General features: G+C 41.4%; 1 protein-coding gene across 2 annotated transcripts; it reads left to right on the top strand.

Annotated features, from left to right (window-relative positions):
* The first annotated feature begins 7,351 nt into the window (after nt 1–7,351).
* LOC128704785 (ethylmalonyl-CoA decarboxylase) lies at nt 7,352–14,299 on the top strand. 2 transcript variants are annotated; one of them, XM_053799927.2, is made up of 3 exons: nt 7,352–7,571; nt 8,528–8,731; nt 11,805–14,299. In XM_053799927.2, the coding sequence occupies exons 2-3, from the start codon at nt 8,530–8,532 to the stop codon at nt 12,476–12,478; spliced, it is 876 nt and encodes a 291-aa protein (XP_053655902.2). In that variant the 5' UTR covers nt 7,352–7,571; nt 8,528–8,529; the 3' UTR covers nt 12,479–14,299. The 2 variants fall into 2 exon arrangements, with proteins under 2 accessions (XP_053655902.2, XP_053655903.2); XM_053799928.2 differs by lacking the exon at nt 7,352–7,571 and adding an exon at nt 7,978–8,073.
* The last annotated feature ends 1,185 nt before the right edge of the window (nt 14,300–15,484 follow it).

The following is a 15,484-nucleotide window of genomic DNA, read 5'->3' on the forward strand; positions in this document are numbered from 1 at the left end:
GTATACAAGTACATGTACAAGGTATACAAGTACATGTACAAGGTATACCAGTACATGTACAAGGTATACAAGTACATGTACAAGGTATACAAGTACATGTACAAGGTATACAAGTACATGTACAGGGTATACAAGTACATGTACAAGGTATACAAGTACATGTACAGGGTATACAAGTACATGTACAAGGTATACAAGTACATGTACAAGGTATACAAGTACATGTACAAGGTATACAAGTACATGTACAAGGTATACAAGTACATGTACAAGGTATACAGACCATAGCTGACATCAGTGACATACTACTATATAGAAAGTCGCTTGTTATGCTGAGCATTTCCCGCAAATTAGGTCAGTTTTGTCCCAGGATGTGACCCACACCAGTCCACTAACACCCAGGATGTGACCCACACCAGTCCACTAACACCCAGGATGTGACCCACACCAGTCCACTAACACCCAGGATGCGACCCACACTAGTCCACTAACACCCAGGATGTGACCCACACCAGTCCACTAACACCCAGGATGTGACACACACCAGTCCACTAACACCTAGGATGTGACCCACACCAGTCCACTAACACCCAGGATGTGACACACACCAGTCCACTAACACCTAGGATGTGACCCACACCAGTCCACTAACACCCAGGATGTGACACACACCAGTCCACTAACACCTAGGATGTGACCCACACCAGTCCACTAACACCCAGGATGTGACACACACCAGTCCACTAACACCTAGGATGTGACCCACACCAGTCCACTAACACCCAGGATGTGACACACACCAGTCCACTAACACCCAGGATGTGACACACACCAGTCCACTAACACCCAGGATGTGACACACACCAGTCCACTAACACCTAGGATGTGACCCACACCAGTCCACTAACACCCAGGATGTGACCCACACCAGTCCACTAACACCCAGGATGCGACCCACATCAGTCCACTAACACCCAGGATGTGACCCACACCAGTCCACTAACACCCAGGATGTGACCCACACCAGTCCACTAACACCCAGGATGTGACCCACACCAGTACACTATCACCCAGGATGTGACCCACACCAGTCCACTAACACCCAGGATGTGACCCACACCTGTCCACTAACACCCAGGATGTGACCCACACCAGTCCACTAACACCCAGGATGTGACCCACACCAGTCCACTAACACCCAGGATGTGACCCACACCAGTCCACTAACACCCAGGATGTGACCCCACATCAGTCCACTAACACCCAGGATGTGACCCACACCAGTCCACTAACACCCAGGATGTGACCCACACCAGTCCACTAACACCCAGGATGTGACCCACACCAGTCCACTAACACCCAGGATGTGACCCACACCAGTCCACTAACACCCAGGATGTGACCCACACCAGTCCTCTAACACCCAGGATGTGACCCACACCAGTCCACTAACACCCAGGATGTGACCCACACCAGTCCACTAACACCCAGGATGCCACCCACACCAGTCCACTAACACCCAGGATGTGACCCACACCAGTCCACTAACACCCAGGATGTGACCCACACCAGTCCACTAACACCCAGGATGTGACACACACCAGTCCACTAACACCCAGGATGTGACACACACACCAGTCCACTAACACACAGGATGTGACACACCAGTCCACTAACACCCAGGATGTGACCCACACCAGTCCACTAACACCCAGGATGTGACCCACACCAGTCCACTAACACCCAGGATGCCACCCACACCAGTCCACTAACACCCAGGATGTGACTCACACCAGTCCACTAACACCCAGGTACCCATTTTACTGATGGGTGAACATAGACAACAAGTGCAAAGAAACACGACCAATATTTCTACCCTAGCTGGGAATCGAACCCAGGCCCTCGCCGTGTGAAGCGAGACTTTCAGCCACCAGATCACGGTCAGGACTGGCTGTCTTTAGTAAAAAAAAGACCGTCTTAACAGGCTTTTTGCAAATTATAACCAGCAGACAACGGAACTCTCTGCAGGTAAACTCCAGGAGACAACGGAACTCTCTCCAGGTAAACTCCAGGAGACAACGGAACTCTCTCCAGGTAAACTCCAGGAGACAACGGAACTCTCTCCAGGTAAACTCCAGGAGACAACGGAACTCTCTCCAGGTAAACTCCAGGAGACAACGGAACTCTCTCCAGGTAAACTCCAGGAGACAACGGAACTCTCTCCAGGTAAACTCCAGGAGACAATAATCCGACAATATAATAATTTAACATTATTAATTTAACGTGGTTTAAAGTAACATGAGTACTCTCTCGTTGAAATATACAGAATGGTACTTTTGAGTACGATATTACTTAAGGTAATAAGTTTATAGTCCAATATTTAAATATTTAGTTAGGTGACATTGCTCGAGATTATAAAGTCACTTAAAAATAACTCGGGGAATCTGTCTCATGTCCCACCATTACTGTACAAGCGAGCGGCCCATGTCCTTTCGCATGCTATTTCATTACTTTTTAACAAGTCACTAGAGACTAGCACCTTCCCGAAACTACTCAAGATGGCAAGGGTTACACCAATACATAAAGGTGGTGACCCTACAGACTTAAACAACTATAGGCCAATATCTAACTTACCATTGCTATCCAAAATCTTTGAGAAACTCGTGCACAGGAGACTGTATTCATTTATAACGTCACAAAACATACTCAACCCCTGCCAATTTGGATTCAGGAAAAATAAAAGCACTAATGATGCAATCATAAAAATGCTAGATCTGCTTTACACAGCATTGGAAAATAAGGAATATCCACTAGGAATTTTTATTGACCTAAGAAAAGCTTTTGACACAGTAGACCACGACATCCTACTCCACAAACTTGACCATTACGGTATAAGAGGCCATGCGCTTGCATATTTCAGATCTTACCTTACTAATAGGTATCAGTATGTCACCATTAAAGACACAGCATCAACAACACGGCCACTTGATACTGGAGTTCCGCAGGGAAGTGTCCTTGGTCCCCTGCTCTTCCTCATATACATCAATGATTTTCCAAACGTATCCCAACACCTGAACCCCATTCTCTTTGCTGACGACACGACTTATGTCATCTCTCACCCTAATCTTGCTACCCTCAACACCATTGTTAATGAGGAGCTGCTCAAAATATCAACTTGGATGACAGCCAATAAACTTACGCTTAACACTGACAAAACCTACTATATTATGTTTGGTAGCAGAGCAGGAGATGCACAAATTAACATTAAGATCGACAACACTATAATTACCAGACATAATGAGGGCAAATTCCTAGGCCTATACCTCGACAACAACCTGAACTTCAGCACCCATATCGAACACATAACCAAAAAAGTATCCAAAACGGTTGGGATCCACTCCAAGATACGATACTACGTGCCGCAAAATGCCCTTCTCACACTATACCACTCACTTATTTATCCATACCTCACCTATGCTATTTGTGCTTGGGGATCAACTGCAGCAACACACCTAAAGCCAATAATAACCCAACAAAAAGCTGCAGTAAGAATAATCACTAAATCCCATCCCTGGCAACACCCCCCCCCCCACTCTTCATAGATCTAAACTTACTCACTGTTCAGTACATCCACACTTACTACTGTGCAATCTACATCTACAGGACCTTAAATTCCAATATCAACCTTGACCTAAAACGCTTTCTTGATAGTTGTGACAAAATCCACAGGCATAACACCAGACACAAACATCTCTACGACATTCCCCGTGTCCGACTAAACCTTTACAAAAATTCAATGTATGTCAAAGGCCCTAAAATCTGGAATACCCTACCTGAGAACTCTAGAACTGCAGACACATTCATCACCTTCAAAACTACCATTAGAAAACATCTTATCTCCCTGATACACCCCGTCAACTAACTACACGAATACCACCTGGTGGTTCACACTTACACTCACTCACTCATTTGACCATAAACAGAAATATTAATCTCAGTCTTAAAATAATGAATCCTGTGATACTCCAATACTGAAACTATGTACTGTGCCAAAACAAAAGCATTCACATTGCTAAACTCACAAACTAGTATTTAGTCACTTAGCCATAATACCAACTTACCTCATAATTTGTAATATTTTACAATTAAGAATAAAACTAAGTATGCCCGAAATGCCTAGCCATGCTAGGTGTTCTAGTGGTACACTCTGTAATGCCTAGCCATGCTAGGTGTTCTAGTGGTACACTCTGTAATTATTATTTAATTCTTGTCACGAGTCGTAATTAATCATATATATACATTCAGAGAAGAAGCGGGGCCAGGAGCTGAGTCTCGACCCCTGCAACTACAATTAGGTGAGTACACATATACCCCAGGGGTTTCAGTCGAGTACAAGGCTAAATTGTACATCTGTCCTAGAATAATCACTGATCTCGAATACGATAATCCCCCAAGAAGGTGACTTAGAGACATCAACACGTAGAAGCCATAGTGAAATCCACTAATTGACTTCATAACGTCAGAAAAACACACAACAACAGCAGATATCAAAATCTGTAAGTCTAGAACTAACTCTGTCCATCACTGGTACTTACTGTAGCGAGTAAGAGAATCCGTCTCACCAACGGTACCGTCTGTTACCCAAAACTCGAGTCAAAACGAACATCGAGCAGATGTTCACAAGGTCAGATATTTACAAGGTCAGATATTTACAAGGTCAGATAGACTGGTACTCAGGCAACACCTCCAACCAGACGTCAACATGGTTCCCGGAACACCTTCCCCACACACCGACTCTCTCAACTATCTTACGATAGTTAGCACAGCAGTTCCCAATGTAATTCCGTACCCATATAGGAGTGAGGCTGATTCATTACCTCTGTAACTTGCCATGACTGTGACCAGATCTACCTGGAGTTCATTACCTCTGTAACTTACCATGATTGTGACCAGATCTACCTGGAGTTCATTACCTCTGTAACTTACCATGATTGTGACCAGATCTACCTGGAGTTCATTACCTCTGTAACTTAACATGATTGTGACCAGATCTACCTGGAGTTCATTACCTCTGTAACTTACCATGATTGTGACCAGATCTACCTGGAGTTCATTACCTCTGTAACTTAACATGACTGTGACCGGATCTACCTGGAGTTCAGTACCTCTGTAACTAGTTCAGCTATCATAACTTTGGGGTCCAGTCCCTGGACCCATTATGTACCTTTGTAATCTTTTGACTACCGCCCATAGGATGGGTATGGGATGACTACCGCCCACAGGATGGGTATGGGGTGACTACCGCCCACAGGATGGGTATGTGGTGACTACCGCCCACAGGATGGGTATGGGGTGACTACCGCCCACAGGATGGGTATGGGGTGACTACCGCCCACAGGATGGCTATGTGGTGACTACCGCCCACAGGATGGGTATGTGGTGACTACCGCCCACAGGATGGGTATGTGGTGACTACCGCCCACAGGATGGGTATGTGGTGACTACCGCCCACAGGATGGGTATGTGGTGACTACCGCCCACAGGATGGGTATGTGGTGACTACCACCCACAGGATGGGTATGTGGTGACTACCACCCACAGGATGGGTATGTGGTGACTACCGCCCACAGGATGGGTATGTGGTGACTACCGCCCACAGGATGGGTATGTGGTGACTACCGCCAACAGGATGGGTATGTGGTGACTACCACCCACAGGATGGGTATGTGGTGACTACCACCCACAGGATGGGTATGTGGTGACTACCACCCACAGGATGGGTATGTGGTGACTACCACCCACAGGATGGGTATGTGGTGACTACCACCCACAGGATGGGTATGTGGTGCATAATAAAGATATTAAACTAACTCAGGGAAGGTTGGTGGGGGGCTCTTGATTTAGGGAATTGGATCTGTGCTCCAGTTCCTCGAATTAAGCCTGAATGCCTTCCACATCCCCCCCCCAGGCGCTGTATAATCCTCCGGGTTTAGCTCTTCCCCTTAATTATAACAATAATAATGTAATTCCGTAATACACTTCCTTTATGTATATAACTAAATAATATAGACGATATTATATTAAATGAAAAGAGAAATATATACCAATAAAAATACTGGAGTATATCTGAAGTGTAAATGTTGTGTACCTGGAGTATATCTGAAGTGTAAATGTTGTGTACCTGGAGTATATCAGAAGTGTAAATGTTGTGTACCTGGAGTATATCAGAAGTGTAAATGTTGTGTACCTGGAGTATATCAGAAGTGTAAATGTTGTGTACCTGGAGTATATCTGTAGTGTAAATGTTGTGTACCTGGAGTATATCAGAAGTGTAAATGTTGTGTACCTGGAGTATATCTGTAGTGTAAATGTTGTGTACCTGGAGTATATCTGAAGTGTAAATGTTGTGTACCTGGGGTATATCTGAAGTGTAAATGTTGTGTACCTGGAGTATATCTGAAGTGTAAATGTTGTGTACCTGGAGTATACCTGAAGTGTGAATGGTGTGTACCTGGGGTATACCTTCAGGTCACTTGTTCTATCTAGGCTGGAATATTGCTGCACACTAACAGCACCTTTGAAGGCAGGTGAAATTGCTGACCTAGAAAATGTACAGAGAACCTTCACGGCGCGCATAACGGAGATAAAACACCTCAATTACTGGGAGCGCTTGAGGTTTCTAAACCTGTATTCCCTGGAACGCAGGAGGGAGAGATACATGATTATATACACCTGGAAAATCCTAGAGGGACTAGTACCGAACTTGCACACGAAAATCACTCACTACGAAAGCAAAAGACTTGGCAGACGATGCACCATCCCCCCAATGAAAAGCAGGGGTGTCACTAGCACGTTAAGAGACCATACAATAAGTGTCAGGGGCCCGAGACTGTTCAACTGCCTCCCAGCATACATAAGGGGGATTACCAACAGACCCCTGGCAGTCTTCAAGCTGGCACTGGACAAGCACCTAAAGTCAGTTCCTGATCAGCCAGGCTGTGGCTCGTACGTTAGTTTGCGTGCAGCCAGCAGCAACAGCCTGGTTGATCAGGCTCTGATCCACCAGGAGGCCTGGTCACAGACTGGGCCGCAGGGACGTTGACCCCCAGAACTCTCTCCAGGTAAACTCCAGGTATCCATCCCTAATTTTGAAGGCTCTCATTATCCAACAGCTATTAGAAAAAATATATGGGTGTCATATTTTACTCTTGGAACAAAAGGGTTCATTAAGTGTTAGTGTCCCTTAACAACCACAACAAAGACATCCTTTTAAGTACATTTTCCTGGGAAAAAAAGAGGTTCAATAAGTAAGTTTTAGTGACCTTTAACAACCACAATAAAGATTAGATTTTAGATTTTGCCACCGAAGTGGCTAGTTTATTGTGCCGCCCATATCCATCCTGTGGACGGTAGCGCAAGAGCATATGGATACACAAAAGGCCTAGGACCCGGTGGTCTGGTGGTTAAAGTTCCCGCTTCACACACGGAGGGCCCGGGTTCGATTCCCGGCGGGTGGAAACATTTGACACGTTTCCTTACACCTGTTGTCCTGTTCACCTAGCAGCAAATAGGTACCTGGGTGTTAGTCGACTGGTGTGGGTTGCATCCTGGGGGACAAGATTAAGGACCCCAATGGAAATAAGTTAGACAGTCCTCGATGACGCACTGACTTTCTTGGGTTATCCTGGGTGGCTAACCCTCCGGGGTTAAAAATCCGAACGAAATCTTATCTTATCTTATCTTATCTTAACTAGGCCCAAAAGGGTTAATAGGAATACATATGAATTTATATCTACATATCTATAGTTCACTTATCTGTTACAAGCAAATTTAGGAAATTTGCTTAGTATATCTGGTATCTTATTTTCATTAATAAGATATCTTGACATGTCACATAGGTTATTATACTGTCTGTCTCTGTATTCCTCATAAAGCTGGCCTTTTAATTAAGTTTTTCCTGGGGTAAAAAAGGGTGACTAAGGAGCAAGTTTTGGTGTCCCTTAACAACCACAACAAAGTCAACCTTTTATGTAGTTTTTAGTAAATATTATCATTAACAACCATAATAATTAGGTAAATGGTCACATGTGTAGCTTAATGGGACATTTATTAAGGTGGGCGAAACGTTGCCTTGATAAATGTCTCAGTAGGTGTAATTTATTGGTTATTTTTCTTGAAAAACGTAGGAACTAAACTGACTTATTTCTAATCTTATTTTCTCCCCATTTTTTTTATCATAGTAATTGAAGGTAATTCCCCCATTTTGGATATAAGAAATTAGGAATAATTCTCCCCATTTTTTATAATAGATATTGGATGTAATTTCCCCATTTTAGGATTTTCGAAACTGGGAAATAATTCCCCCATTTTTGGATTAAGTCTTGATTGTCTACCATCCCCCCCCCTGCATTGTTTGTCTCCTTCGCTTGCCATATATTTTGCTCTTATTGTTGTTATTACGATCAAAACTTAAGCTCTAAACCCACAAAGGTCACGAAGTGCTGAATATTGTGCCTTCTAAACCCAGGAATGTTTTCGAGAAGTCGCGACTTTCTGCAACGACTGGAGGTTTATTCTGAGGTTCGGGGTAGACACTGCAGCTCGCTTATCACCGAGGCACGACGACGACTCGCACCCCTGGGGGAGGGACGTGTTTCCCTGGTGAAGGACGACTCGTCTGGCATCGCCACCGTCACGTTGTTGCACCAGCAGAAAAAAAATGCTCTTTCGGGTATGAATGTTAAAAAAAAAAGGCTTTGTGACTCATATTTTTCAAATTCAGATTTTATTTCTTAAAGGTTACAGTTTGTAATTTACACATAACAAAATACAGTGGACTCCCGGTTAACGATATTTTGTCACTCCAGAAGTATGTTCAGGTGCCAGTACTGACCGAATTTGTTCCCATAAGGAATATTGTGAATTAGATTAGTCCATTTCAGACCCCCAAACATACACGTACAAATGCACTTACATAAATACACTTACATAATTGGTCGCATTGGGAGGTGATCGTAAACCGGGGTTCCACTGTATTGTTAAATACAAAGAAAACCATTAATATTCCTGAGCATTTCAGACGGACTAATGCTAATGCTTACAGACAGGACTGGAGCAATACACAAATAACCCGCACATATTGTGATGTTTTGGTCCGACTTGGATCATTGACGAGTCACAGTAGCACATGAAGGTGAAGGTTATTTGTGTAATAATAAATGCTGCTTAATGAAACCAACCATACCACGGGTGGGGCTTGAACCCGCGGTCAGAAAGTCGTAAAACTTTAGACTGATGCATTATCCACTGGGCCAGCTGGCATTATGAAATATAAGTACCGTATTTCGCGGCTTATAAGACTTCTTTTAGTTTCAGTGGCTCGGCATCAGACGTAATTGGGAGCTAGAGCCCACCCCACACCCCAAACTTATAGCTCCCATCACCGACCTTCAGTTTATAGGATGAAGGCTGGTTTTTGGAGACATTTTATGGGAAAAAAACATGTGTCTGATAAACCGCAAAATACAGTAAGTCTTCGACTTAAAAATACATTGAGAATCTCCTGTGCTGTGTATATCATTATTGTGTATAATATCATTATTATACACAGTTCAACAGATCCCCCGATGTGGTTGTAAGATGAGGTTGTAAGATGAGGTTGTAAGATGAGGTTATAATGTAGTGGTTGTAAGATGAGGTTGTAAGATGAGGTTGTAAGATGAGGTTATAATGTAGTGGTTGTAAGATGAGTTTATAATGTAGTGGTTGTAAGATGAGGTTATAATGTAGTGGTTGTAAGATGAGGTTATAATGTAGTGGTTGTAAAATGAGGTTGTAAGATGAGGTTATAATGTAGTGGTTGTAAGATGAGGTTATAATGTAGTGGTTGTAAGATGAGGTTATAATGTAGTGGTTGTAAGATGAGGTTGTAAGATGAGGTTATAATGTAGTGGTTGTAAGATGAGGTTATAATGTAGTGGTTGTAAGATGAGGTTATAATGTAGTGGTTGTAAAATGAGGTTGTAAGATGAGGTTATAATGTAGTGGTTGTAAGATGAGTTTATAATGTAGTGGTTGTAAGATGAGGTTATAATGTAGTGGTTGTAAGATGAGGTTGTAAGATGAGGTTATAATGTAGTGGTTGTAAGATGAGGTTATAATGTAGTGGTTGTAAGATGAGGTTGTAAGATGAGGTTATAATGTAGTGGTTGTAAGATGAGGTTATAATGTAGTGGTTGTAAGATGAGGTTATAATGTAGTGGTTGTAAGATGAGGTTGTAAGATGAGGTTATAATGTAGTGGTTGTAAGATGAGGTTATAATGTAGTGGTTGTAAGATGAGGTTATAATGTAGTGGTTGTAAGATGAGGTTATAATGTAGTGGTTGTAAGATGAGGTTGTAAGATGAGGTTATAATGTAGTGGTTGTAAGATGAGGTTGTAAGATGAGGTTATAATGTAGTGGTTGTAAGATGAGGTTGTAAGATGAGGTTATAATGTAGTGGTTGTAAGATGAGGTTGTAAGATGAGGTTATAATGTAGTGGTTGTAAGATGAGGTTGTAAGATGAGGTTATAATGTAGTGGTTGTAAGATGAGGTTGTAAGATGAGGTTATAATGTAGTGGTTGTAAGATGAGGTTGTAAGATGAGGTTATAATGTAGTGGTTGTAAGATGAGGTTATAATGTAGTGGTTGTAAGATGAGGTTATAATGTAGTGGTTGTAAGATGGTTGTAAGATGAGGTTATAATGTAGTGGTTGTAAGATGAGGTTATAATGTAGTGGTTGTAAGATGAGGTTGTAAGATGAGGTTATAATGTAGTGGTTGTAAGATGAGGTTATAATGTAGTGGTTGTAAGATGAGGTTGTAAGATGAGGTTTTACTGTAGTGTGTAAAAAATAGTTTTAGTCCGCACAAAATGCACATAGGATCTTTGTGGCTTTATTTTCTGCTTAATATTTTTACTACATGGAACTACATTATGTAAACTGTAGACAATAAAGTTGTATCGACGCCAACATTTCATAAAGGGATATAACGCAACATATATAAAAGGTATTGATTTTTAAGTCGTGAAGTCTTGGTGAAAAACACAGTAGGTAATTAACCTTCTTGGTCATGAATAATAAAGTAATAGAATGGCATCCTTTCCCCTCATCCATCTCACAGTTGTGAGAGAAGTTATGACCTCTGTGGGGTCACTGGGGTAGGGTGACACCAAAAAGAAACACTTTTACCATTATTCACTCCATCACTGTCTTGCCAGAGGTGTGCCGACGCTGCAGTTCTGAGGCCGTCAAACTCATTTTTATGGTGTAATATTTTTAATTTATAAAATTACTTTCATTTTCTTTTCACGTAAAGCTTATTAACCCTTAAACGGTCCAAACGTATATATACGTTTTTTCAACATCTGAGAGTATGTAAAAAAAATGTAGATCTTTTTTGTTTTACATTTGAAAACGTGTAAAAAAACTTTTATCAACTTTTTTTTTTGTTATATTTGAAAATATGTAAAAAAAAGTAGATCTACTTTTGTAGCTGCGAATTTGAACGTCGATTTGTTTGGACCGTTTAAGGGTTAAATATGTATAACTTTTAAATCATTTATGAAAGTTGATAAATGAGACAGTTGTCCAACATTTTGGTGTCTTTATTCTGGAAACTTTTTGCCAGCCAGCGGCTTCTTAAGTCCAAAATAATGATACCCAAATGCTGCATAAATGTCTCATTTATCAACTTATTGGTTTTCTAACCATTTATTTACATTTATGGAAGCAAATTAATCACATGTACTTCTTGGCAGGTCAGATGATGGTACAGTTAGCTGACATTGTTGAAGAATTAAAGGCTTGGTCGTGTGGAAAAGGTGTGATCCTACAGGCTGAAGGAGATACCTTCTGTTCCGGTGGAGATTTAACAACTGTGAAAGCCATCGGCAATCCTGAAGACGGTTTACTTATGTCAACTTTTATGCATAAGACTCTAACAGAGTTATATTGCTTACCTCTTGTCACAGTTTGCCTTGTGCATGGCAAAGCTCTGGGAGGCGGAGCTGAATTGACAACCGTCACAGATTATCGTGTATTCACTAATACAGGAGAAGTTTGTTTCGTTCAAGGTCGTATGGGGGTCGTTACAGGTTGGGGTGGTGGAACAAGACTTGTAAAACTGTTAGGGTATCGTTCAGCACTCGAACTTCTTACAACATGTCGAAACCTCAGTGGAAAGGAAGCATTGGAAATGGGACTGGCAGACCATGTTACTGAAGAATTAAACAGACAAAATGACACCAAAACCTGGTTGGCTGCCAGAATATCTCACGAAGCAGAAATAATTCAAACCGTTAAAAAAATAGTCATTGGAGCGCGAGATCTGTCTCTTGACGCAAGTCTTATTAACGAAAGACTTAATTTCTCACCTTTATGGGGAGGACCAGCCAATATAAGAGCATTGGGTAGAAATATTAAACATAAATGAGTCTCCATTGAAATATTTTTTAACCATAAAATATTTATAGTTTCATAAATATGTGCAGTAAAGATTGAACATTGAGACACTTATGCAACATATGGGAATCTTTATTCAGGAAACGTTTCGCCACACAGTGACTTCATCAGTCCAATACAAAGTAGAAAGGCCCGGTGGTCTGGTGGCTAAAGCTCCCGCTTCACACACGGAGGGCCCGGGTTCGATTCCCGGCGGGTGGAAATTCCAACACGTTTCCTTACACCTATTGTCCTGTTCACCTAGCAGCAAATAGGTACCTTGGTGTTAGTGGACTGGTGTGGGTCGCATCCTGGGGGACAAGATTAAGGACCCCAATGGAAATAAGTTAGACAGTCCTCGATGACGAACTGACTTTCTTGGGTTATCCTGGGTGGCTAACCCTCCGGGGCTAAAAATCCGAACGAAATCTTATCTCTTATCTTATCTTAAGGAGAGGAGGAGTTTGAGGTAATCAGTCCCTCAGCCTGGAGTCGATGTGTTCAGTCCATCAATCTTGTAGATTGATGGACTGAACGTTTCCTGAATAAAGATTCCCATATGTTGCATAAGTGTCTCAATCTTCAACTTGTCGGTTTTTCAAACCATTCATCACTGCAGTAAACATTAAAGATTTTCTATTTCATCATGGTAGAGTGTGTACAGAGACGAGTGACATTTAGATGTACATGCAGAAAGTCCCTTAGTATACTCGCCTACCTAACTATGTAGGGGTCGAGTTACACCTCCTGGCCCTAGCTCTTCACTGGTGGCTACTAGGTCACTCTCTCCCTGCTTCATGAGATTTATCATACCTCTTCTTAAAGCTATGTATGGATCCTGCCTCCACTACATCACTCCATATGCAGAGCATTTCCGACAGACTTAAGCCTATCATAAGACTAAAGGCAGTTATTAATTGATTGTATATATGTACAGGATCAAATAGTTTTTAATAATAAAAACTTTCGTCAAATTTAACTGTCTTAAGGATTACAGGTTGGCTGAGGTTTCTAGCACATTAGCACTAAATTTAGGAATTTCAGTGAAAATTTTTTATTGAGCTTATATGTCTCAAGAATTAGAGTTCGGCTCATGATTACCGGTAAAGATTAGTATTATAATCAAGGGGGAAGCGCTAAACCCGGAGGATTATACAGCGCCTGGGGGGGGATGTGGAAGGCATTCAGGCTTAATTCGGGGAACTGGAGCACAGATCCAATTCCCTAAATCAAGAACCCCTCACCAACATCAAGGAACCTTCCTTGAGGGGTACCGGTAAAGAGGTTTCCAGCATATTAACATATTTTAAAGACATTTAATATATTTAATGGCTGTGAGGATTAGACTATGAGATTAAGAATATATTGTTTTCCATGTGCTTGTGGCAGAGAGAATATAAAAATATACTTTAATTTCTTTTCTTTCAACGCACTGGTGGTATCCCACTGAGGCGGGGCGGCCAAAAAGGAAAGAATGAGAGTTCCTTCTTTTAAATTTAGTAATGCGCCCCGTGGCCTGGTGGCCAAAGCTCTCGCTTCACACAGTGAGGGCCTGGGTTCGATTCCCAGTGAGGGCAGAAGCATTGGGCTTGTTTCTGTACACCGGTTATCTGTGTTCACCCATCAGTAAAATGGGTACCTGGGTGTTAGTGGACTGGTGTGGGTTGCATCCTGGAACAAAACTGACCTAATTTGTGGAAAATACTCAGCATAACAAGGGGCTTTCTATATAGTAGTATGTCATTGATGTCAGCTATGGTCTGTATACCTTGTACATGTACTGGTAGTAAATAAAGATATTATATTATTATTATTATTATTATTATTATTATTATTAAGGGGTTACTAGCCCCGTTCCCAGAATTTTAGTTGCCCTTACGAGACACTTGACTTATGGAGGAAGAATTCTGTTCCACTTCCCCAAGGAGAATGAAAATATATATGTTAGTGAAAAAAGAAGTACAGGTGGAGGAATACAAGTAGAGGAGTACAAGTAAAAGAATACAAGAAAAGGAATACAAGTCATGGACTGGGCCACAGGGGCCTTAACCCCTGAAAGAACCTCCAGGTATACCCCAGGGATACTCCAGGTAAATACCAGGTATACTCCAGGTATACCTCCTATTTCCCAGGTGTTATATAACCATTGTGAGTGTAGCATTTACTTTCCATTATAATAATAATAATCCCGATTAAAATGGGTAAAAAAAACTCATGTAGAGTTCAATTCTTTATATGTGACTAGATTTTATTAAAAATCATTGGGTAACAAAAGTCGCCCAGTACATAAAGTTACTTCAGAAAAAAAATACAATTAGCCTATAAATAAAAGTACAAAAAATATCATATACATACATACTATAAAATATTTACCTGAAAATTAAAAATTACAACCGTGGAAAGTAGTGAACCCCACATACAGCCGCTCCTCACTTAACGACAGAGTTGTGTTCCTCAGACCACGTCGTTAAACGAATTCATGGCTAAGTGAGGATCATACTATAATACGAATAACCCGCACATAGAAGAGGGGAGCTTACGACGACGTTTCGGTCCGACTTGGACCATTTACAAAGTCGTAATCTCCTCTCTTCCATGTGCAGGTTATTTGTGTATTGTTCCAGTCACGGTATTGTGCCCTTTTTTTTTTATCATACTATAATGGTAGTGAGTTTGTGTCAACCATCTTTGATATTGTTTTAATATCACCTTTGCTCCATTAATAACATTAATGGTATATTTTTAAATGCTTATTCTGTTGTGTACTGTATATTGTAATAAACAGAATAGAGGAAATCAGCTCTAATATACATTATTTAGGTATGATTACTGGTCAGAGAGCCCGTCGTAAGTTCGAGGCGTTGATAAATGAGTACGTCGCTAAGTGAGGAGATGCTGTATAAGTTTTTTTGATTATATAGTTATGATAAAGTTTAATTGATACATTATGGAGGAATATCACTTTTTTACTGATGGGAAACACTTTAAGGCTTCTCTT

This window comes from Cherax quadricarinatus, unplaced genomic scaffold, assembly GCF_038502225.1.
Source record: "Cherax quadricarinatus isolate ZL_2023a unplaced genomic scaffold, ASM3850222v1 Contig919, whole genome shotgun sequence".
In the NCBI taxonomy this organism is placed as follows: Eukaryota; Metazoa; Arthropoda; class Malacostraca; order Decapoda; family Parastacidae; genus Cherax; species Cherax quadricarinatus.

Coding starts and splice junctions, on each gene's coding strand:
- LOC128704785 (XM_053799927.2), top strand. CDS start 8,530: ATGTTTTCGAGAAGTCGCGACTTTCTGCAACGACTGGAGGTTTATTCT. Junction 8,732..11,804: donor GAAAAAAAATGCTCTTTCGG/GTATGAATGTTA, acceptor ACTTCTTGGCAG/GTCAGATGATGGTACAGTTA.